Here is a 23,204-nt window from a genome sequence, read left to right as displayed (position 1 = left end):
GGGAGTTTCCTGGATGGCTCTTAAAGCAGCCGACATTTCCTTCCACCCTGGGTGGAGGCAGCAAGCCCAGGAGAAGCAGCAAAACCTGTGCCCATCACGACAGCCATGACCGGGCTATGCGTCTCTCACTCCCGCTGGTGTGGATGAGACTAAGTGGCGTTTACACAACAGCATGATTCAAATGACAGAGGTTGTGACACATGCAGCTGGGTCTTGTTATTTCATGCATTTATTGAAAAGCACATGAAACACTGGTACACAAATGTTCATGGTGGCACTATTTATAAGAGCCAAAATGTGGAAACAACCCAAATGTCCACCGACTGATGAGTGGATTTTTAAAATAGTGGTCTATCCATACCATGGAATATTATTTATCCATGAAAAGTAAGGAAGTTCTGACACATGCTACAACATGGAAGAACCTTGAAAACAAAAGGACAAATATTGTGTGATTCCATTTATACGGAGAGTTCAGTATAAGCAAGTCTATAGACTCAGAAGGTAGATTAGTGGTTCTCAGGGACTGGGGGGACAGGGCAACTGGGGGTGATAGCCAAAGGGTATGGGGTTTCTTTTGGGGGTGATGAACGGGCTCTAAAACTGATGAGTGATGGTTGCACAACTCTGTAAACATACTAAAGCCGTTGAATTTTATTTTAAATGGGTGAAATGTATGGGATGTGAATTATATCTCAATAAACCATTACCAAAAAAAAAAAAAGCATGATGACAATAAAAAATTTTAAAGCACACGTACTGCTGTATTATAAATTGTTTTCAATGTTAACAGCTTTCTTTCAATAGTATTGGTGTTCTTTGTATTTTAAATTATGCCTTAAAAACATTACTCTTTTTTTTAAATTATTTATTTGGCTGCGTTGGGTCTTAGTTGCAGCACACGGGATCTTTCGTTGTGGCACGTGGGCTCTAGAGCGCGCAGGCTCAGTAGTTATGGCGCGGGCTTAGTTGTCCTGAGGCACGTGAGATCTTAGTTCCCTGACCAGGGATCGAACTCTCGTCCCCTGCATTGGAAGGCAGATTCTTAACCACTGGACCACCAGGGAAGTCCCCAAAACGTTATTCTGATAAAGGGTCCATGGGCCTCAACAGACTGCTAAGGTTCATGACACAGAAGGAGTCTGTAGGCCAGAAAATGGGTGCTGTGATGCAGCTGTGTTACCTGCCGTGACACAGAGAAGAGGCAATGCCTCCTGGAACAGGGATGGTGAGGAGTCGGCCAGGCGTGTGGGATTCCCAGCACTTAAGACAAAGGCACAGAGGTCCTTGGAGACCCCCCACTCCACCTGCTCTGCCAGTGCAACCCCAGATGGGCCCACAGAGTCCCAGGTTCCTTGCCCAATCGCACCCTTGACTTGTCTCAGGCCCCAGTTAAAACTTCTCACCCTCAGATTGTTTTTAGTTTTAACTGCAGCCCAATCAGCTCCCTCCTAGTGCTGCGACAAGGGCTATTTTCAACATGGGCAGAGCCTACATTCCCATACCTTGATGGGAATGTATGATCTTTGAAAGCTCTTGTCCCAGGCCCACAGGATGGAAGAGAGGGAGGTGGGTAAACTAAGTCAGAAATGCTGATTGGTCACGAGGGGTCTTGAATGCTGGTCTCCGGGCCTGTGCTTTACCGAGTGGATGAAGAAGAGCCATTGGAGGCACTCAGGGGGAAGGCATGGCAAGGCAGACAAGAGCAGGAGAAATGGGAGGGAGGAGCAGGGGCAAGATGGGCAGCACTCTGGGAGACAGAGAAGGCAGTGGGCCCCTGCTGCTCCCCCACCAACAGCAGTCTGGCTTTCCTCTGCGTACCCAGCACTCCCTGTCCGTGTCCCAGCGCTTCAGACCATAGACTCTACCCCCTGGAGCCAGCGGACAAGTGACCAGGCCTGGCCAGTGGAAGCCCCGCTCCCTGCCCTGGCCAAGGTGATTGCTCAAAGCTTGACTCATGACCTAGCCTAAGCCAATAAGAACCAGACTCAGGATGCTTGTTGAAACCCCAGGGGAAAAGAAGGTCTTTCTGCTGGGCTGGCAGTTGGTGCCAGGTGAGCCTGCAGCCCCTTCCTGGGGAGAGCCTGCTGAGGCCAGGCCACGGAGGAGGGAAGTGGAGCTGAAACAGGGCAGAAGGCCTGAGCATCCCCTTCTGGCCTGAGTTGGTTCTCATTGGGTTTTCTGTACTTGCAGTGGCAGGGGTCTAGACCTGGGGATGGCCTTCTGGAAGGGACAGGGCGGCAGCACCAGCTGCACAGGTGTTGGTGAGAGCACAGGAGCAACGGCTCAGCCTCTCAGTCACACCCTCCAGATTCACGTCCAAAGAAGAGATTAGGGGACAGGCTCTCCCCCTCAGGGGATGGTGGGAGGAAAGGACATGTGCACCCCCTTCCCTGGCCAGTGGCTCCAGACAGACAGCTCTTCACCCCCAAACCTGCTCCTCCGTCTTACAGAGTCCACTCACCAACCTGCCCTGCATTTCCCCTCCCCAGCCTGCCTGCCAACAAGACACTCTTCTCTCCTTCCAGGCTGGAAATCTTTCCCACATCCCGGCTAATTGTATTCAGGTGGGGAGGATTTGGTGGAAGAAATGGCGTGTGTGTGTGTGTGTGTGTGTGTGTGTGTGTGTGCGTGCGTGCGTGCGTGTGTGTGTGTGTGTGTGTGTGTGTGTGTGTCTCCACCCCCAGCCCTGGCAGCTGCCCCAGGAATGCTGTGTCGGCAGGAAGGCACGGAGGACCCTGGGTTGCAGTCTGTGTCCTGACGGGCTCTCAGTGATGTCAGCGGCTCTTGGCCTCGTCCAGTAAACATCTGTTCTCCTTATTCTAACCCAGGAATTCCATTTCAGAATAGTCACGGCCTCATCTGGCAACATGTCCCAGGCTGGTTATGGCCTGGGGCGGGGAGAGCATCCTACCCAGGGGCCTGCCGGCTCCGAGCCCTGCCTCCCCACTCCGCCCACCCAGCCCAAGCCCAGCCCACGGAGCACTCAGAAGTGGTGAATATCTGCACTACACTTCATGCGTCTCCAAGTACTTTCACACTTTGGTTCCTCCTAACAGCACCATAAGGAAAATACTACCTCGTAGTAACAAGGGCCATTCGCTACTAAGTGCCAGCCGTGGGCCTCACTTCACTGAATCCTCATAATAACCCACCAGACGGTTTGCTGCCATCAAATTTACCTTTCACAGATGAGAAATAAGAGGCTCTGCGAGTGAGGGAGCCAGAATCAAACACGGGGCGGGACCGCATCTGACTAGCGCACCGGGCCTCACACAGAGACAATGGTCCGTAAGCCGAAATCCTGAGACCGAGGTGGGAGGAAGAAACGACCAGCCGCAGAACCCCTCCGGCATCCACCTCAACATCAGAGAAATGCTCAGGTGCCGACAAAGGGCCCATGCAGGAAACGAAGGTGACTGAGGCGGGGTGGGGGGTTGACCACAGGGAGCAGCAGAGACCGTGGTGCTGAGGCTGTGAGATCCCCCTGGAGGGCTCTGGCCCTGCTCAGTTCCAGCCCTCTGGAATACAGGCCTAACAGCTCTCCCAGGTCCTCCAGAGAAACTGGAAATCTGGAGCTCTGTGAGAAATTTGTCAAACACTGGGAAGGCCAAACAAAACTCATCTGTGGGTGGACAAGGCACACAGCCCGCCAGTTTGCAAACTCCGCCCTGCACGATGAGGACACTTAAGTTCAGAAAGTATTATGCTGCAAAGGGGCAAGGCAGGGACTCAAAACGGGGTTTCAAAGTTCAGATTCATTCATTCCGTTCAGAGTTTCAGGTTATACATCTGGATCTACCTGCCAGCCCTCCCCTGAAAGTGTCTCACTGAACCACTTCCCCAGCTGAAACTCAGGACAGTCTTTCAAAGACAGTCATTTTCCTGCCAGCCCTGCAAACAATCCTGCCCGGGTGCACAGCTCCTTGGCTGTAGGGGACACCTAACAGGCCACACTGGGCTGAGAGAGACTCCCTGACCTAATGGCGGGCCTAATGGGGGCCCACCAGTCACTGCTACTCATCCCCCCCAAAACCACCACACATCCATATTCTATGCTCAAGCTCTACTTGATGCAACAGACTAGGAAAAGAGAAGTTGCTCCACCAAGGGTAAGTGAAGACGGGAGATCACTTCCACCCAGACTTGTCCACTTTAGGTCCACCGTCTGCAGCATTCGCAGAAAGAGAAGCAGGACCTGGTCCTGCTCTCCCGTAGATGGCGGCAGGCCAGGTGCTCTGAAGACATGGTTGTGGCTCTCACACAAAACTACTAAAATTCAATTTTATACTCTAACCGACGTAATAAGACATAAAATGAATAAATATTGAAAAAGATGCGAAAATATCATGAATTGCAGAAATAACTGCATACTTAGAAAATCCTCTCCTGAAAAAATAATCCACCAAAAAGGACAAACATAATAATATGGAAGTTCATGAAAATGCCTAGATGCGAAATAAATATGGAAACTTGCATATCTAGAGTGCAAACATGGGAAACATCCAATCGAGAGATTTATTTTAAAAGGATTTTTTGTGATTATCCATGTTTTGCATCTGTGCCACTATGATAATGGAAGATTGATTTTGCTGAAGCGCAAGAGGAAGATGCAAGTCATTGGGAGCAAATGAGAAGGAACCGGTGAGGCCTGATGGGGCTTGAGTTTGCTAGGTCAACGATGGCTGTCGTGTGTTTAGCTGCAATTGTGCAAATGCATATATAATTTGTACTCACATGCTGTTTTTATTTCCGTTGGCTCTTTGGGAATGAAAGTGTCTAAACTCTGAGAATATTATTAATCTGGAACAAGTAGGTCCCAGGTATTCTGAGTAAATGATCACCTGCTGTATCCTAGATTAAAAATGTTCCTAGACATCTATAATAACCTACTATAAAATATAATGGAAAAGATCCTATTCACAATGGCAATAAAATTCTAACTCTTGGTAGTAAATAAGGGATATATTTTAAAAGATTTGAGTTAATGTTCTTATTTCCCTGAGAAAATTAATCGTCATGAAGATGTCATTCACTTGTTCAGTAAAGATTTGCTGAGGCCCTGCTGTATGCTGGACACTAATTTAAGCATGCAATATCATCCAAAATAAAGATTCTCTTATGATATTGTTTAAAACCGTAGAAAACAAACCCAGAATCCATTTGAAAAATGGACAGAAATAGTCATTTTAAGTCACGATGGTGATACTTGCCCTATTAGGTATCACAACATATTGTTAAGCAAAAGTAATTAAAAGACCCTAGTCCTGGTGCAAGAAGAAGAGCAGAAAGGCCAGAAATAAACCAGATCACCTCCATGAACTTCATAGTTAGGGAATATGCACCCCAAAGTCAGGAGGAAGGGTGAATTAGTAAATGAATGGTGCTGAGACCCCAGAGAGGCAATTTAGAAAAAATAAATACTTAAAACCAATACCTTATACAGTACAGGAAACACACTTCACTGGAATTAAAGAAGTTGAATATTTAAAATTCAAATCAGAAAAAAATCAAAACCTATGAAGCACTTCTTTGAAAGGCTGATTATATTCTACAGCCTAAATAAACAGAAGAAATCAACAGGAAGGGCCTGGCAGAGCTGACCAGAAGAAATGAAAGTCAGCAAGGTAAAATAAGAAAGGAAACTTCTTGAATATAAATCTGCCCAAGATAACAAAGGGTTAATGTTTAGCCCCAAGGAGGACCAGCCAGCTTCAGAAGAGGAAAAGGCGTGTGGGGGAGGGGGGAAGAGGGAGGGGTGGTGGTGAGGAGCAACCACCAGTCATCACAGAAATACTAGTTTCGGCAACAATAGGATCATACCCACACCCATATAATTAACCCAAAGCAAATGCCCAGGGCTGAGGGGCCCAGCCCAACCCCTGCACTCAGGAGCTGAGCTCATTCCACTGGAACCAAGGAGCACCTTCAGGTTGGGGAGGACTTCGAGGACCCTGCCCCCGAGCAGGACAAGCTGACGCCTGGACAGAGCCTACCATCTGACCTCCCCCATCATGCCCAGTCCCAGAATATCCACCCAGGTCACCAGAGCCATCATCCGCAGACAGCAGCCCCCTGCGACTGGCCCTGGCTTTGGTTCTTGTACTCCAAATGCAGACCCAGGAGCTCCTCAGAGAGAAGAATGCAGCAAGTCCAGTGACCTTGATGGTGGGGGCAGATGTCTGGCACACCCTTCCTGTCCCTCTGGTGTCCACCACTCAGCTTTGGCCACCCTCTGCCTTCTACTCCATCCACTCCCAGACACTGGGCAGAAGCCAACCTCATTCGTCCCCTTGCCCGGATGCCCTTGCGCAGGTCACCACCTGCACAACCTTCTATGGCAGCCCTGGGGCAGAACACAGCTTGGTCCGACCAGCCTCCCTAGTAAGGACACAGTCAGCAAGGGCCTGGGCACCCTGGCAGGAAAGAAGGCACCCAAAGGCCAGGCCACACTATCTGAAGTGGGGGCTACTCCAGCAAGGCAGAGCGAGGCCTTGACCTCATTTGCTGGGAAGTGCACCAAGAACTCAGCCCTCCCCCGGTAGCAATGAACCCTGCTTGTGTGGATGCTGGGGCGGGGGGGTGATGTGTACCTCTGAGGATCGCAGGGGCTGGATCTAGAGCTCCAACTACAGCAGAAGGAGCCTAGGCTCTGGGCTTTGTGTGACCTGAGCTAGGTCATTGCCCCCCTCTCTGAGCCCTGCTCTCCTCCAAGGACAGCGGGATAACGTCGCCTTCCCTGAGCGTGCCTGTTGCCGGTGGCGGGGGCTTGTGAGCATCACAGGAGGTGACTGTAAATAGGACAGAGCAGGCGCAGCCTGGGGCCAGCGATGAAGAGCCCACTGCCCAGGATGACGTCATCCGGGGTGACGAAGGGGGCTCCCCTTACTCTGGGAAAGAAGGGGAGGACAGAGAGAAGAGAGAGGAGGGAAAGGAAGGGAGGGGGAGGGAGGGAGTGGAAAGAAGGGAGGAAAGAGAAGAGGGAGGGAGGGCTGGAGTGAGGAGGGAAGGGGAGGATGGGGGAAGAGAGAAAGAGACAGAGGGGAAGCAAGGGACAAGAGGGGAGGGGAGGGAGGGGTAAGGCGGGGAAGAGAGAGGGAGAGAAGGGATGCCAGGGGCCTGTGAGCCAGGACCCAGCACTACCCCCAAACCCTCCACCTCTCCCTGTTTGGGAGCTGCTTAGGAGACACAGGCCCGCCCTCTGTCAGCTGAGCTGAGCCCGGGGCCAGGACCTCTCCTTGCTCTGTGCATGCGGGTCTCAGACAAGCCACTCCAGGCTGTGACGGACCCACGCACCCGGACGCCCAGACCCCAGCTTGGAGCTAGTGAGCTCAGGCCAGTGGCTAATGGTCAGCCGGCGGGTGCAGAGAGCAGAAGGGAGGGGATAAGGTTGGGAGCCTCACAGGGCCTGCAGTCTGGTTGGGGGGGCTTCAAGGAGGAGGACGCCCCTGTGCCTACCCTGCTGACAGGATCTGCGGCATCAGTGCCCACTGAGTTCCACGTGCCTGCAGCGTGCAGAGCCAGCCTTTGGGATGGCCATGCAAGGGAAGGTGTCCTCCCTCTGCCAGACTCTGAATTCCTAGGTGAGGGAGCAGAGGGGGTCAGGAGCCACCACCCCAAAGGCAGCTCCCCTGGTCCCAGGCCGCCTGGAGGCCTGGCCGTCCCTCTTGGCCAACATCTCCCTTCGCCCCAATCTCCCCACGACATTCCTTTGGACTGAGGCCAGCCAGCCTCATTCCCTGTCACTTCCTCACAGACAGACGCCCTCCGAGGCAGGTGGCATCGCAAGTAGGGAAACTGAGGGTCACAGGCCAGCAAAAGAAGTGCAGGGTCCCGAACCTGGTTCCGTCCAACCTCACACCTCCTGACCCCCAGGTCCTGCCCAGGTCTGATGAGTCAGAATCTCTCAGCGTGAGGCCTAGGCACAGGCATTGTTCAAAGCTGCCCAAAACCCACGCCTGTCTGTGGGCAGACAGATAACATGATGGAAAACAAATTTATTTTTACAGGCCACAGATTTCCTCTAGGGGGCAACAGTCTTTGGAAAAAGACCTTCTAGAAGCATGTGGGAATAAAGGTAACAGCGGGACGTAGGGGGCCTGGGTCAGCAGGTACCAGTGACTCAGAAAGGGGGACAAAGTCTTCTGTAAGACTCAGGAGAGGAGGAGCCAGGAGGCTTGCCCCAGAGAAATTGGAGGATGGGAGAGACATCACTGAGAGGAGGGGAACCTGCCGTCAAAGTGACAATTCCCCCACAGATGGGCTTTCTAAGAACCAGTCCCTGTTCTACAGGGACCCACCTGCACGGCTGGGCAGTGCAGCCTCCTACACCTTCCTCGGCAAAGCTCCCCGCACCCCACAAACGCTTCCTGTGAGTGGCTGACAGCTGCACACAGGGGCTGGCTTGTATTCTGGGCCAGCAAGCTTGCCACTGAGGGGACCTGGCAGCAGCCCTGAGGTCCAGGACAGCAGGAGACACAGTCCCTGGGAACTGCAATGCCTTTAGCCTTTAAGGAGGGTGGTGGCAGTGTGAGGGTTAGACACATTTTATCTAGATTTCAGCTCCTTTGCTAATGAAAACTAGAATTCAAAGGATACTGCCTTCGCATGAAATCCATCTTAGTCCACGAGCAAGCAGAGAAACGCCAGGGGCGTCTCCATCAGAGGCAGGCGCAGAAAGGGATACGCAAAGCCACTGCTGTTACTTAACGTTACTCCAAAGGTTCTAGATGGCACAGATTGAAAATGAGCCTCCAGAATTACCACAGTCTACAGATAGGACAACTGTATACACAGAAAACCCAAGGGAATTCACAAAGATGTATTAGAATTAATGAGTTCAAAAAAAAAAATTAATGAGTTCAATCAAGCATCCTGATAAAAGATAATTATATAAAAATCAATAGCCATCCTGTATACCAGCGATAGATGGAAATGATTCAATTCACAATGGCAAAAAGAAAAATATCCTTGAAATGGCCGTGATTTAAAACAATAGGTGACCCATATAAAAAAATGTGTATGTAATACTTTACGAAGCAACATCAAAGCAGAATTAAATCGATTGAAAAATACACCATGTTCCTGGTAAATACTACAAATTTTGTCCATTCCTCCTTTAATTGGTTTCTAAGTTTAATTTAATGTCAATCAAATTCACAAGGGATTTTTCTAACCTGATAAAACAATTCTAAAATTCAACTGAAACAATAAACAGATGTGACCAGCCAAGAAAATTGTGCAAAAGAATAACAGCGAAATGGGGAGTATCCAGCCAGATGTTTCAAAGCAGCACTACCCAACAGAAATGTAATATGTCGCATGTACCCATGTTAAAAAAAAAAGGTGAAATTAATTTCAGCAATATATTTTACTTAACCCAACACATCCAGGCTATTATCATTTTAACCTGTAATCAATACTTTAAATTTATCAATTAGATATTTTATTTTATTTATTCTGTTTTTGGATACTAAGTCTTTGAATTCTGGAGTATATTTTACACTCAAGAGCACCTCTCAGTTCAGACCAGCCACATCTCAAATAGCCAACAGCCTCAAGTGGCTTGTAGCTACCACAGTAGTGAACAGCACAGCTGTCAAGTAGCCAGTACTTTAGATATTAGAGATTTAAAGCTCTTATACTGAGCAGGATTCAGTACTGGTACAAGAAGAGGCTGAAAGAAGAAAAGAATTTATCTGTGATATCAGACCTGAGGTTTCATTTGCAACTGACTGGAGACAGTATGTGGCATAATTCATTTAAAAAATTATACATACTCACAGCTCTTGAGCCAGTTTCTATCATACCTCCAGAAGCTCTGTCTCAATCAGACTGGCCACCGCTGAGCCTTAGACATACCTTGCATGAAACATAAATACACCCTATTTGCCATGTGGTTCCAATCCCTGTTTTCAAAGGAGAAATATCCAGGTTCAAAGATGAATCTCTTTTTGTTGTCGTTGTTATTTTTTGGCTGTGCCGTGTGCTAGTTGCAGCACGCGGGATCCTCGTTGCGGCACGCGGGATCCTCGTTGTGGCACGCGGGATCCTCGTTGCGGCACGCGGGATCCTCGTTGCGGTACGCGGGATCCTCGTTGTGGCACGTGGGATCCTCGTTGCGGCACGCAGGATCCTCGTTGCGGCACGCGGGATCCTTGTTGTGGCACGTGGGATCCTCGTTGCGGCACGCGGGATCCTCGTTGCGGCACGCGGGATCCTTGTTGTGGCACGTGGGATCCTCGTTGCGGCACGCGGGATCCTCGTTGCGGCACGCAGGCTTAGTTGCCCTGCGGCATGTGGGATCTTAGTTCCCCGACCAGGGATCGAACCCGCATCCCACCAGGGAAGTCCCTCAAAGATAAATCTTTGAATGTTCTGCTCACAGAGCCGGCAAGGGCTTGTCCCTCCAGTCTGAACAGCCCAGTCTCTGCCACTGCCCTGCTTCCCCAGCATGGGAATTACGTGCCGGCTCTTAGGCCCTGAAATCACTTGTAACATCATCATAATAATAAAACTATGTGTCCGGGACTCTAAGACACCCATTTTTCACATTTACCACATCCAAACTCAGGATGAAATCAATGGGTCTTATCACTGCCGGCAGCTGGCAGCAGCCATGGGGGGGCTTGGCATTGCCTGGCACACACCAACTCTGCCACGGTGTTTCGTATTGCCATTACTTCGCTTGAGTTACTTGTAGGGTCAACATTTCTTGTGTTGAGACCTTTGCCGCCCAAAATGTCTTCAAGAAGTCACACTGTGATGCAAAAAATTACAGTGTGTGCAGAAAGGCACAGAGACGACAGAGTGTGTAGCTTTGGCATCCATGAGGAATGTCCCTGGAGGAAGGACTGTAACCTCGTTCCTTTACCAAAGAGAGGAAGACACCCAGAAGTGGACGAAGCCAGTCGCACACTAAGGAAGCAAAGTGAGCAGGGCAGGAAAAACAGCCCACCACTCAGAGCAACTAGGGGCGGGGTGGCTGGTGCCTACACCTCACGGGACTGCGGTTAAGGTGCAGTGGTGAGGTTTAGCTGGGAGGGTCCCCTCTTCCTTGTGGCACCCTATAATTGATGGCATCTTAGATGCAATGAAACACAGAAACGGCCAACACTTCCCAAACCCGGGGCCTGGGCTAAGTGCACCCACCCTTCCAAAGCCCAGTGAGGTTGGCAATCCAAGGAACTGACGTTCGGCAGTGTTCGTGGCCCTTGTCCAGGCTGCCCAGCTGCGCAGGGCAAAGCTGACCACGTGACATGGCAGCCTCCAGCCCACACTAAGTCCACTGCTCACCATGGTGATCACTGAAATGTAAAGGGCAGGGTAGGGCAGTGCAGAGCCTGCCTGAGCCTTGGTCCTAGACGCTAGGGTTTCCTCTGCCTCGGAGCAGAAGCTGTGTGCCCCGCTCCACAGGCCCTGGAGTAGACACGCAGTGTAATTGAAATTCATGCATCAGCCTGAGGAGCCGGCTCCAGGCTCAGTAATAACTTCTCCATATTAATGGCAGCACAGCAGACCCAGTGGACAGCTGACATTTAATATGAAACATACGCAGCAGAGCGAGAGGCTCCTACCTGGGCCCTCCCATTCCAGAATGCCTGCCACTGTGGGGAGGGGGTGCCCAAGGCGGCACCAAGATTCAGGGGGCTGGAGTCATCCCCTCAGTCCCTCCATCCCACCTCAGTCCCCTCCCCTGCAGGAAACCCCTGCCAAGAACATACATGACCACACATGCACACTCACACTTGAATACACACACTCGCACACATGCTTACTTAAATGCACACAGGCATACGCATAGATACCCACACACACTCACATACACACACATCATACTCATACAGATATGCATACACATGCACACATTTCCACATACATATACACACACATCCCATGTATAGGAACATGCACACACATTCACATACACCAGCAGCCTGCTGTGTTCTGGCAGCAACACAAAACCCCCCAGTCTGCCCGAGTGCAGGAGGGCAGTAGGGGTAATCAAGGACTCATCTGCCTGCCAGTACAGACCCATGGTCCCAAGAGAGGCCCCATGCATACTTGACCGTACAGATCTCAGAGACCAGAATGAGGAGGCCCAGGCCACAGCTCAGGCTACCACACAGCAAAGCCATCCTCTATGCTGAGTGGACACACCAGGCCATGGGGGGGGGGCGCGGGGGGGGCATCCCTGTGGCTCAGAGCGGACGAGCCCTTCGATGACTCCTCTACTCACGCAGGTTGTGGCGTCTGTGGTCCTCACAGCAGGCCTGGGTGAAGACCCAGCCTTCCCCCGCCTCCCAGCTGATGCTGGGTCACTCCTCACTCACTAAGTGCTGGGCATACGGGAGGATGGGCAGTCAAGGCTGGCCATCAGGCAGGGGAAACCTGAAACCTGCCAGCACCTGAAGCAGCAGCATCCTTACACTCGGGAACCAATGCCAGGAACACACAACCAGGCAGTGGAGTCAGTGCAGGGATGGCAATGTGACAGAAGATGGTGCAGAAAGAGCTGGCCTCCTTGGGCTGAGGCTCAGAGATCGGTGACCAACTATGCTGGCCTTCATGAGGGGTCTAGTCAGGCTTCACTATGCTCCTGCACGATGCATTGCTGGGCCACAGTGATTGGCTATGGAAAGGTCCCATGACCTAAGCCTGTCCGTTCAGAGTGAAGTCAGAACTGTGGCAGGAACCTCCAAAAAGTAGTCTGTTTCCCTTTTGCACCTGGTTATACCTGGGGGATGTGAGGGGTGTGGGTGCAACTACAGCCAATAGTCCACCAAGGAACAGAGTCACACTGGGGAGAGGGGGCTGGGCAAGCAAGGGCGCCACTCCACCCCTGAATTACCTACCCCATCCCACCAGTCCTCAGATGCCTTTTGTGTGTATGTGGTAAAATACATATAACAGGGACTTCCCTGGCGGTGCTGTGGATAAGACTCCACGCTTCCAATGCAGGGGCCTGGGTTCAATCCCTGGTCAGGGAACTAGATCCCACAGGCATGCCACAACTAAGAGTTTGCATGCCACAACTAAGGAGCCGACAAGCCACAACTAAGGAACCTACCTGCCACAACTAAGGAGTCACATACTACAACTAAGGAGCTGGTGAGCCACAACTAAGGAGCCCACGAGCCGCAACTAAGACCCGGCACAACCAAATAAATAAATATTAAAAAATAAAATAAAATACGTATAACATAAAATTTACCATCTTAACCACTTTTAAGTGTACAATTCAGTGGTATTAACTATATTCATAATGTTGTGCAATGATCACCACCATCCATCTCCAGAACTCTTTCCTTCTTGTAAAACTGAAGTTCTGTACCCACGAAACAACAACGCCCCATCTCCCTCCTTCAGCCCCTGACAACCTCCATTCTAGCCCCTGCCTGTAAGATTTGGACAACTGTAAGTGCCTTCAGATGCCATATTTGCTGAAGCCTGTTGAGTCTGGGTTTCAGACCACAGACATGCCTACACCATTCTGAGGGGCCACCATGAGGTGGGCAGGGGCCGTGGGCTGCTGCTCTGCCACCCCTAGCGCAAACCCCTGACAAGCCAGCCTCCACCATGGCAGTCACAGGTCAGTGCACATCCCTCCCCAGTCCCAGCAGGAAAGAGCCCCTGGGAAGCCCCTTCCCTCCCGCCAAATGGCACTCAGTGAGAAGTGGTGAGGAGGCCAGACAGGAGGTTGTGGATGCCCCAGAAGAGGGCATGGGGTAGCTGTGATGAACTAAGGCTGGGTTCTCAGCAAGTTCTCGAAGACAGCCCCTGCCTGCAGGGAGCCCTGGCCCATCCAACGATCCTGCTGCCAGCATAGCTCTCAACATTTCCACATATGCCTCTGGAGGCCCAGTCAGGGGACCTCAGAGCTCACTGGATTCACACTGGATTCATCTGCCCACGTGATATCAGCAGACTCAGAAAAGCAGCTTCCCTGAAGAAACATCCATAGGTCTGGCAGCAAGGAGTCCATGCTCCTGAGGGCCAACAATCTATCAAGGGAGGCAGGGCATAGACTAGCCAGGGTCCCCACCTCTCCATCAGCCTGATCCCCTCAACTGGTCCCCATTTGGCCCCTAAGAAACCCAGAGTTGCCCTAGAAGGGTCTCAGAAATCATTGATCCAGCCCCACTTGTCACTGGACAAACCGAGGCTCATGGTGGGAGTATTTGCCCAGAGTTGCACGATGACCTGCCAGAGCCCAGTCCAAGGTCTCTTCACCACCCCCATTCCTCCTCCAAACAGGCTCAGAGTGGCTTCCTCCCTTACGTAGTTTCATTTAGACCACGGGTTTTGAACTCACGTTTCATGAACCCCAAAGTGGGAGCAAGAAAACTGTGCAAAACCACATGTGTGCACAAGTGCTTTCCTGTGGGAAAGGAAGCAGAGCTTTTGGCCATTCTCCAAGGGGGCCTACCCCACTGAGTGTGGACATTCTGGGGTCTGCAGCAAAGCATACAAGGAGAGGTGGGCCATCCCTGGGCATGGGGCACAGGCTCTTAGGGGGCAAGGAACTTCACAGGCTTCCAGCCCCCACTCCCCAGGCACACTCATTTCACGGCCCCTAGCTGAGCTCCCCCCAGGTGCAGCTGGGCCCTGTGGGCCCAGGTACAAGTTGCCCATAGTACAAGTTACCAAAGAAGCATGGGGTACAACGTGGCATGTGAATGTCTAGGACAGCTTCCTGGATGAAGTGCAATTTAGCTGAGACCTACAGAGTGAGCCAGGTAAAGAGGGAGGGATAAGAGTGGTCCAGGCGAGGGCACAGCCTGTGCAAAGAGCCTAGGATGGGAGTGTCCAGTGGTGGAGAAACTGAAAGCTTGATGTGACTGGAGCACAGGCATGAGGCGGGACACAGTGACAGACGAGGCTGAAGGCTACTGGGTCAGGTCATGGGAGGCCTTGTATGCCAGGCCAGTGGGTTTGAATTTTTTTTTCTGAGTTTGGATTTTTTTTAAGGGCAATAAGAACCACTTAAGACCACCACTTAAGAAAGACTTAAGACCACTTAAGACCACCACTTAAGAAATGTCTTAAGCAAAGGAGTGACATGATTGAATGTGTGGTTTACAAAAATCAGCCTGGCAGCTGTGGGGGGAAAGAGTTGCTCCAATTTGGAGTGGCTAAGGATCACATGGGCAAAAGTCGGAGCTTGGAGTTAAGTGTGGTGGAAAGATGGGAACTGGGATGAAGTCCGGAGATGTCTAGGATGATGACTGGCTGGATGTGGTGGTCATGGAGTGGGAAGGGAAGGGCGATCCTGGGATTCCTGCTCAAGTGAAGGGTGAGGTCTGGAAGAGAGTAGAGAGACCTGTGTTCCATTTCAGAAGCATGGGGTCACTCAGGGAAAGAGCCCCCAAGGCAGCTGGACAGGCAAGTCTGGAGCACAGGAAGAGATTCAGGACAGATGCAGGGCCTGAAGTCTGGGTGGAGAGTGGCAGCCCAGCACACTGGTCCTTCCTCTTGCTTTTACGATAAAACCCCAATCCATTCCAGAGTTTGGGGATCTGACCCTCACTCTCAACCCCAAAGAGGGGCAAGAGACTCTGGCCAGGCCCACATCACAGTGATTGATTTAAAGGTGGGCCTATAACCTAAGTAGGACCCATCAGAGCCCTCCCCAGGACTCTAGCAAGAACCATCCAAAAAGGAGTGCTCTCCATTTCCAAGAGATTGCTACCATGGAAGAGAAGTTAAGCCAGGAGCTGCACTGGTGGAGTGCATCCTGGGTATGGGTAGAGCCATCCTGAGATGAACACAGACACTGACAGAGCTGAAAGACAGAAAGCATGTTCTAAAAGCAGCCCTGAATCTGCTAGATACAGCCATGCCTGAAGCTGGAACTCCTCAGGACCCCAAGGATAACTGGGCCCATGACATCCCTTGTTTGTTTCATCCAAGTTGGTTTTCTGCCACTTAAACTGAACAAGTCTTAAACAACAAGGAGAATAATAAGCCATGGAGGAGGCTGAGACCACCCTGGGCAGCTGTGTAGATTGCCAAGAGCAGGGGCCAAGCAGGTACCTCTGCTCCTCTGACCTGAGCAGCCCCAACACCCAGGGAACCCGGACGTTCCCGCAGCCCCTCTTTGGTGTTCCTGAGACCTTCTCATTGCCCTCCAGGCAGTGCCAAGGTGAGGTGAAAGGTAGGAAGACCCTACAAAGGGCAGCTGCAAGTCCCACACACCTCTCACCCCCAGCCCTGCAGCCCAAGCCTGCTGCACCTGCACTCCGCATTCCAGCACCTGAACCAGCTGGAGCCCAGTGTGTGGCCTAAAAGACAGCAGCCTTTTTAGGAAAAATGAAACTCAATTCAGTCCCTTAGGCCAGGAAATGACTTCTTTCTGTGGCCCTTAGTGACTTTTAATGCCCATCAAGACTATACAGAGCAGGTGCCTGGCCAGGATGGCAGCCCAGCAGGGGAGCGCCAGCCCACAAGGCAGCAGCCCTTGAGCCTGCCTCACAGAGTCACTGCCCAGCCCATGGACGCTTCCACCAATGGCCTTGCCAACCAGAAACACCAGGCCAGAGAGGTCCCCTGAGCTGCACTGCATGAGGGAGACAGAGGTATGGCAGGGTGCTTCCATCCTACTGGAGTCCCCACTGCCATCACCTAGCCACGAGGACTCAGGCCACCTGAAAGGAGCTGCAGCCCAGAGCAAGTCAGCCACAAGTCACCAAGCCGCTTGGCCACCAGACCTGCTCCCAGCTCCCACTCACTGACACTGACAACAGTCAATGCCGCTGACTGAGAAGGTCTCCAGGAGTTGACTAGAAATGTTTTAAAGAAATGCATTTCTTCATTTTTATTCTTTTTGTTGGTGTGCAAAAAACGCAATAACATGTAGTGAGCTGGGCTTGGAACCAAACAGACATGCGTTTAAATACAGACTGCAAAGCTTGAAGTAAGCTATCTCGGTTTCTTCATCTGTAAAATGGGGATAATATCAGCATACACCATAGGGTGTTGTGAGGATTAATCAAGGTGATACAGCATGAGGTGCTCAGAAGAAAGCCTGGCACATAATACGGGCACAGTGAACTGTGACGTTCTGTTATTACTTTTTATGTCAACAGGCTTCTCATTGGGTTTTTAATGAGCATGTAAGAATGATGTGAAATTAGTACACCTATCATGTGGCCTGAGAGGTACTAGAAAACTCTTCCATAGCAATGAGATATACAGGAATCCTTTGTTAAGCATTACTTTCTCACGCATTGTAAAAAGGCAAATGTTAACCTTTCCCTGTGAATATGATGAACTATACCTGTCTAGTGACCGTAAAAGAACCTGGAAACTACACCTACCAACCTCTCTGGAAATAAAGTATATGGTATGTCTTATGAAGCACATGGCATTTCCTGAGTCTGTACCTCTACCTGACTCTAGTAGAATTTTCACCTTGGCACACCCAGGTTCCAACCTCATATCATTATAGGGAGCAGCACCCCTTGCGCTCTCCATCCATGGGGTTCAGCATATCTCCTGTCCTGATTCTCATGGGAGCATCTGGCCCCAGCCTGAAGAGAGTGCTACCCAGGACTCAGCTGGAATTATCAGAAAAAGATGCCAGCCAGCACCGGTGGGGCCCCTTGACTTACCACAGAAGGACTCCACCTGAGAACAAAGCCAACACATAAGAAGGCAGAGGCAAGAGACAGCAAGAGTCCTAATGACAGGAGCACCTGGATCCAGCCATGCCTGAAGACTGACCGTTATGTGAGCTGCTAACTGCCCGTTTCTGTTTAAACTAATTCGACTTGAGTTTTCCTTCGCTTGTGACTGAAAGGATGCCGACCATAAGAATCCCCTCGTGCTGAATAGATTAGGAGACTCCTGTCCACAGAAAACAAAGCTACCACTGCCTTCCTTTAAGGCGGAGAAACAAATTCAGGACCAAGCAAGTATATGAGCAAATGTGTGTCCCAGGCCAGGAGCAGGACGATAGGCCTGAAAGGGCCTATGGCTCTTGGGAGAGGCTTGTCCCACCTAAGCATCTAAACTTAAGCTGTAAGACCACAGCTGCCTGCTGTAACCCTGCTCCATGGTTTCTCCACACGTCTTCCAGGAAGGCTAGTTCCACATGTTCTGCAAAGAAGGTGTTGATGGTCCCATCTGCATGGAAGTACCGCATTACACGGAGTTCAAGAGGTTTCTTTATTACAGAACTTCTCAGAGAACCCAGTGGGCCTCCTTAAATCTCCCAGGCTGAAAGCAAAGGTGCAGCGTTTCCCACACCAGTTGTCCACTGAACCGCATTTGCTCAGAGAAACTTGTGGTGTAATCCTGTAGTACTCCTTTGCAGCAATGGGGGTGTAGAGTTTTGCTTCTCAAAGGGCAGTCCCGAAGCCCAGGAGCACAAGCCTGGTAGCTTATTAAAAATGCAGAACCTTAAACCCCACCCCAGACATACTGACTCAGAATCTGAATTTTAACAAGATCCTTGGGGATCTGCACACACTGCAGCCTGACACACCTGCTTCAGTGTGTTTCACTATCTGTGAAGGAAGAGCAGGGCTGCAGAGCTTAAGGGGTACTGTGTGGCATGGCTGCTGGGAGGATGAGATGCATGTAGCCTTGTAAGGACTATTGAGAGGGAGTGCCTAGGGATTACAGCTTCTATTACTACACCTCAGGGGCTTCTACCCACCCAGACTTGGGAGCACCATGGCAGAAGGGGCTGGACAGAACCAGGCCAGACTCCTGCCACCACAGGCTGTGTGGCCTTGGGCAAGTCACTCAACCTTCCAGAACCTCAGCTGCCCATCTGTAAACCAGGGATGAAGAATCCTCCCCCACAGGGTCTCTGTGAACCAGAAACATGACGTTTAAACCCCGGGCCCTTAGCAAGTGGGCCTATCACTGATGCACAGAGGGACTTAACGGGCTAAGGAATTAAGTGGTATAAGATCAGAACAGACACACACACATGAAGAAGAAAGAAGGAAAAAGAGAAGAAGAACTAATGATGCTGCCCCACTATCTCAAGACCAGTTTTCACTGACAACATTCAAGGCCATTCAGGCAGATGACAGTCCCTCTTCCAACTCCAGTCTTCTCTCCAGCTGTGTCTTGTACTTCTGCCGGTGTGTGTCCAGTACATGTTGACATCTCACTGCACCTGTTCTGACCAAGCCGATACACACCTGGTACTTCTCTGCATATGCTCTTCCCTCTGTGCCTTTGCCCCCGGCAACTCATTCTTCAAATAGCCGCCAGGAGCATGCTTTCCAAGCCCTAACCAGAGTGGGCCCCAGCCCATCAGCTGAGCATGTGTGCCCCAGGTGGGCACCAGGCCAGCTACATCTCTGACCAGCACAGTGGACAATGGCGCTTGGAGGTGCTGGCTGAACAAACAAATCACAGAATGAATGATACATGGACAAAGCCTCCCTGAAATGCTCTCCATTAAGTATTACTTAGCACACAGGAGTTGGCCCAGCAACAGACTACCTCCATGTCAACTCCCCCACCCCAGCCCAGGCCACCCCCCGAGCCCCCAGCACCAATTTCCTTTTATTTAGGAAATTCACCTCCAGTGTAAAATGAGATGCACGTATGAGGTCCAGGGCAGCCTCAGAGGCAACAAGGATATAAAAGGCTGCACGGTGTTAACCCTGCTCCTCCAAGGACATTTATAGTCGTTTGCAGTACGCCCAGGTTCTAACTAAATCCAGCCAAAGGCAGTGATTTTCCGAAGCAACAAGTGACATTTCCTGTGTCTCCATAAAAAGAACGCCAGCGGTTGTGGGGCTTTGTGTAATTGCTGGCTCTGCAGCCTGCAGGGCGAGACTGAGGACAGGGGGCTTGGGGACCAGCAGGACTGGGAGAGAGGCCACTTGCTCAGAGTAGGAGTCCCCTGAGCAGCAATTAGAGTGGAACCCATGGTGGGCGGCTTCAGATGTCTGGCCAGCACAGCCAGCCTGACCACCACACACCCAATCCAAAATAGAAAACTGCAGTGGCTTCTGCCACGTGCCAGGCCTCGGGGTGGCCGGATAGAGCACCGCCAATGTCAGCCTCCTCCCTGAGCATTGATCCAGGCTTCCTCCGAGGACCCCTTATGCCAGGCCATGGTTCCCCCTAGGCCCTAAGAAGCAGGAGAACTTCCCAGGGCTCTGGTCACACTGAGTGGCCCAGGCAGTCCCAAAAGGGACCCACTCCCCAGCCTCTCCTGTCCTTCAGGGGCTGCCCATGGGCACCAGAGGTTGCATTTCCAAATGCTCGCCTTGGCTCAAAATAGAGAGAGAAAACCAACTTTTCAAATAACCAGCTGAAGTCCAACAGGAAACCACAGCATAAAAATCAGTGGTTCCCGGTCAGCCAGGGGGCAGAGGGATAACTGGGTATTTCAGCACCACTGCCTGCTCCCTAGGCTGGCACCACTTGCACACACAGAAACGAGAAGACCAACTGCCAGCACACATGCCCCCACACAAATATCACACATGCCACAATGCACAGCAACACACTCAACAGACACGGGCACACAAATGAACAGAAACCTGCAGATACACACATGGACAAGACACAACGGCACATTCACATGTTCACACAAGTACACAGGTACTCAGGTACTCGTACCCATTCCAAAACACGTGTGCAGATGCACGCACTAACAGAGATATACACACATCTGGATGCAAGATGAAGACCTGTGCCTGCAGGCATAAGGGAGACCACACTTTTCTACTTGATAAGTGCTTTGGAAATGTGGCCTTCCCCCTGCATAAATCACCCTCTCTGTCCAATAGAAACAACTTGCCTTCCAGCCAACCCCTTCAGTCTGTACCCAGTGGTCCCTAAGCACAGGGGTGCAGAGAAGGTCCTCAGTACAGGCCTTGCCCTCCCAGGGGACTCCCAGATAAACGGCTTCCAAAGCCCAGGCGAGGGCAATGGACAGAAAGAAGGGAGAGAAGTGCGTACTCACCAGCCCGTCGCAGTTGCTGAGCGCCACAGAGGAGGCTTCAGCCAGGCCGGCCACGTCTCCGACGTAGAGGCAGGTCCCAAGCAGGGGCTCCACGCGGGTGGCGCCCGACTCGCCCTGCCACTCCACCGTGGCCCCGGGCGCCACGAGGCGGGCATTGGGCCGCAGCCGCAGGTGCAGGTCTCGGCCGAAGACCGTGACATTGTAGAAGAGGCGGCCGCCAGGGTCCTCCTCGCTGCCTCCAGAGAAACCCGGGATCTGGACAGGGGCAGCCCTGCGGGCCCGTACCCCAGCCTGCGCCGTCGCCGCCGACACCACGTGGGACACCAAGAGGCCCTGAGCGTCAGTGCGCACCGGCACCGCCAGGATGCGCTCCGCTCCGTGCCCCTGGGGCCAGCCTGCAATGGGAAGGGACGTTAGACCAGTCGAGACCTGGGAATCCCAGGGCCCTGCCACCGAGTCCAGCATCCTCACAAACCCCTCCCCCACTGCGAAGGGAAGGGCATTCCTCTAGGCAACCCTCAGAAACTAGCCTGCACCTCCCCGGCCTTCTTCCAACCGGGAAGGGGCGTTAACAGGGCCGCCACTCCCGACCCCCGCCGACCCCGGGCCGACACCCTCTGGAACCCTCCCAGCCAAGAGCTCTGCATCCTGCCCCGTTCCGGGTTGGGGCTCCGCGGCTCCTCACAGTTCCCCAGGGGACGGCCCGATCAGAGCATCCTCCGCCCCTTGAACCTACCGTCCTCGGCAGTATGTGGGGCTGCTCCGAAGCCATTCCCGGCTGGCCTCCTACCCGCGTGCCTCTACCCCCTCAGCAGTCCCCGCCGCCCGACTGCCCTCACCGCTCGCCTCCGGAGCGGCGAGGACTCGGCTCCCCCGGGCACTGGCGGCCTGTCCTCCGTGTACAGCTCCGGGTTAGCCCGCTGCCGGCCCCCCTCCCCGCGTGTCCGAGGGCAGGGAGGGTGAAGGAGGGTCCCTCAGATCTTCGAGGATCCCCTCCGGGTCGCCCCAACCATTCCTCGGGGCCCAAGGCGGCGCGCTCCGCACCCGACTCCTCCCGAGCGTCCCCGGACGCGAGCCGGGGCGCCGCCTCGCCCTGGCTCCCCCGGACCCGCTGGGGCTGGCGCTGCGCTCTCCGCCGCGGGGCTTTCCCGGCCCTCCGTCTCCACGCTCCGCGTCCCGGGAGCCGCGAGCGCTCCGAGGCTCCCCGCGGCCCGAGACGCCCAGGTGCGCCGCAGGGCGCCCCCTGCGCGACCAACCCGGCCCCGAAGTTGGCCAACTTGGCCCCGGGCGGGGCGCGCGGAGTTTGCCCAAGTCAGGCTGGACGACGCCTGGGGAGGGGGCGGTGGGGAACGCGGGGCGGGGAGGAGCCCGGCCGACTGGGGTCGCGAGGCGTGAGGGCCGCGCCGCACCTACCTGGGGGGTCGGCGGCGGCGGCGAGCCGGGCGTCCGCGGGCAGCGGCGGTAGCAGGAGCGGCAGCAGTAGCAGCAGCAGCAGCGCGGGGCAGAGCAGGCGGCGAGCGGCTCCCGCCGGCGGATCCATGGCAGCCGGACCGCAGCCGGGGCCCCGCACTCGCAGCCGGCGCGAAAGTTCCCCGCGCGCCGCCCAGCCCACATCTGGGGGCAGCTGGAGCCGCCCGCAGCTGCAGCACCGCAGGGCGCGGGGCGGAGGAGGCGAGGCGCGGAGAGGAGGGCGGGGGAGAGCGGAGGGAGGCGGGGAGAGGGAAGGAGCGAGAGAGCTAGGGAGGCGGGAGGGAGGGAGAAGGCGAGCGAGGGGGAGGGCGGGGACGGCGGGCGCCTCAGCCTGCGGTGACCCGGCGCTTCTTGGCGCGGCCGCCGCCGCCGCCGCCGCCACCGCCCGCTCCCCTCCTCGCGCCGTCGCCGCCGCGGTTCCCGGCTCGTAGCGAAGCAGAGACACCCCGAGGCGGCGGCGTAAAAGCGCCGCGGGCCGGGTCGGGAGAGCCCCGCTGCTGGCCACCCTCTGCGGCGCCCCGCGCACTCGTGGCGCGAAACCTCGGAGGAGCTAAAGCCCGCCCGAGCATCCCCACCCAAAGAGTCCTCGGAACACCCGGGTCCCAACCATCAGCCCTGGGGCGCGAGGGGCCGCCTCTCCCTCTCTGTGCGCCCTGGGGCAGGATAGGGAGCAGAGCTGGGAAGGGGTGGGGAGGCCTGATTACTGGTCCATGGGACTGAGCCAGGCCTTTTGACCAGTTGGAGACCCCAGAGGCTGAAAAACAGGTTTACAAGGAGGGCGCATGCACCACAA

General features: G+C 53.4%; 1 protein-coding gene across 3 annotated transcripts in view; it reads right to left on the bottom strand.

Moving 5' to 3' along the window:
• The window catches only part of ADAMTS2 (ADAM metallopeptidase with thrombospondin type 1 motif 2), a 216,276-nt gene extending 193,613 nt beyond the window's left edge, over positions 1-22,663 (bottom strand). The window contains exons 1-2 of one of the 3 annotated variants that reach the window (XM_057540004.1): positions 22,355-22,663; positions 20,942-21,336 (exon numbers count right to left, since the gene is read on the bottom strand). In XM_057540004.1, the coding sequence (XP_057395987.1) occupies positions 20,942-21,336; positions 22,355-22,481 (522 nt within the window). In that variant the 5' untranslated portion in view covers positions 22,482-22,663. The remainder of the gene's footprint in view (positions 1-20,941; positions 21,337-22,354) is intronic. The other 2 variants (XM_057540002.1, XM_057540003.1) reach the window with 2 other exon arrangements.
• Between the last annotated feature and the right edge of the window lie 541 nt (positions 22,664-23,204).

This window comes from Balaenoptera acutorostrata, chromosome 2 (assembly GCF_949987535.1).
Source record: "Balaenoptera acutorostrata chromosome 2, mBalAcu1.1, whole genome shotgun sequence".
In the NCBI taxonomy this organism is placed as follows: domain Eukaryota; kingdom Metazoa; phylum Chordata; class Mammalia; order Artiodactyla; family Balaenopteridae; genus Balaenoptera; species Balaenoptera acutorostrata.
Note: the sequence above shows the minus strand (reverse complement) of the source record. Positions and strands in the feature narration are given on the sequence as shown.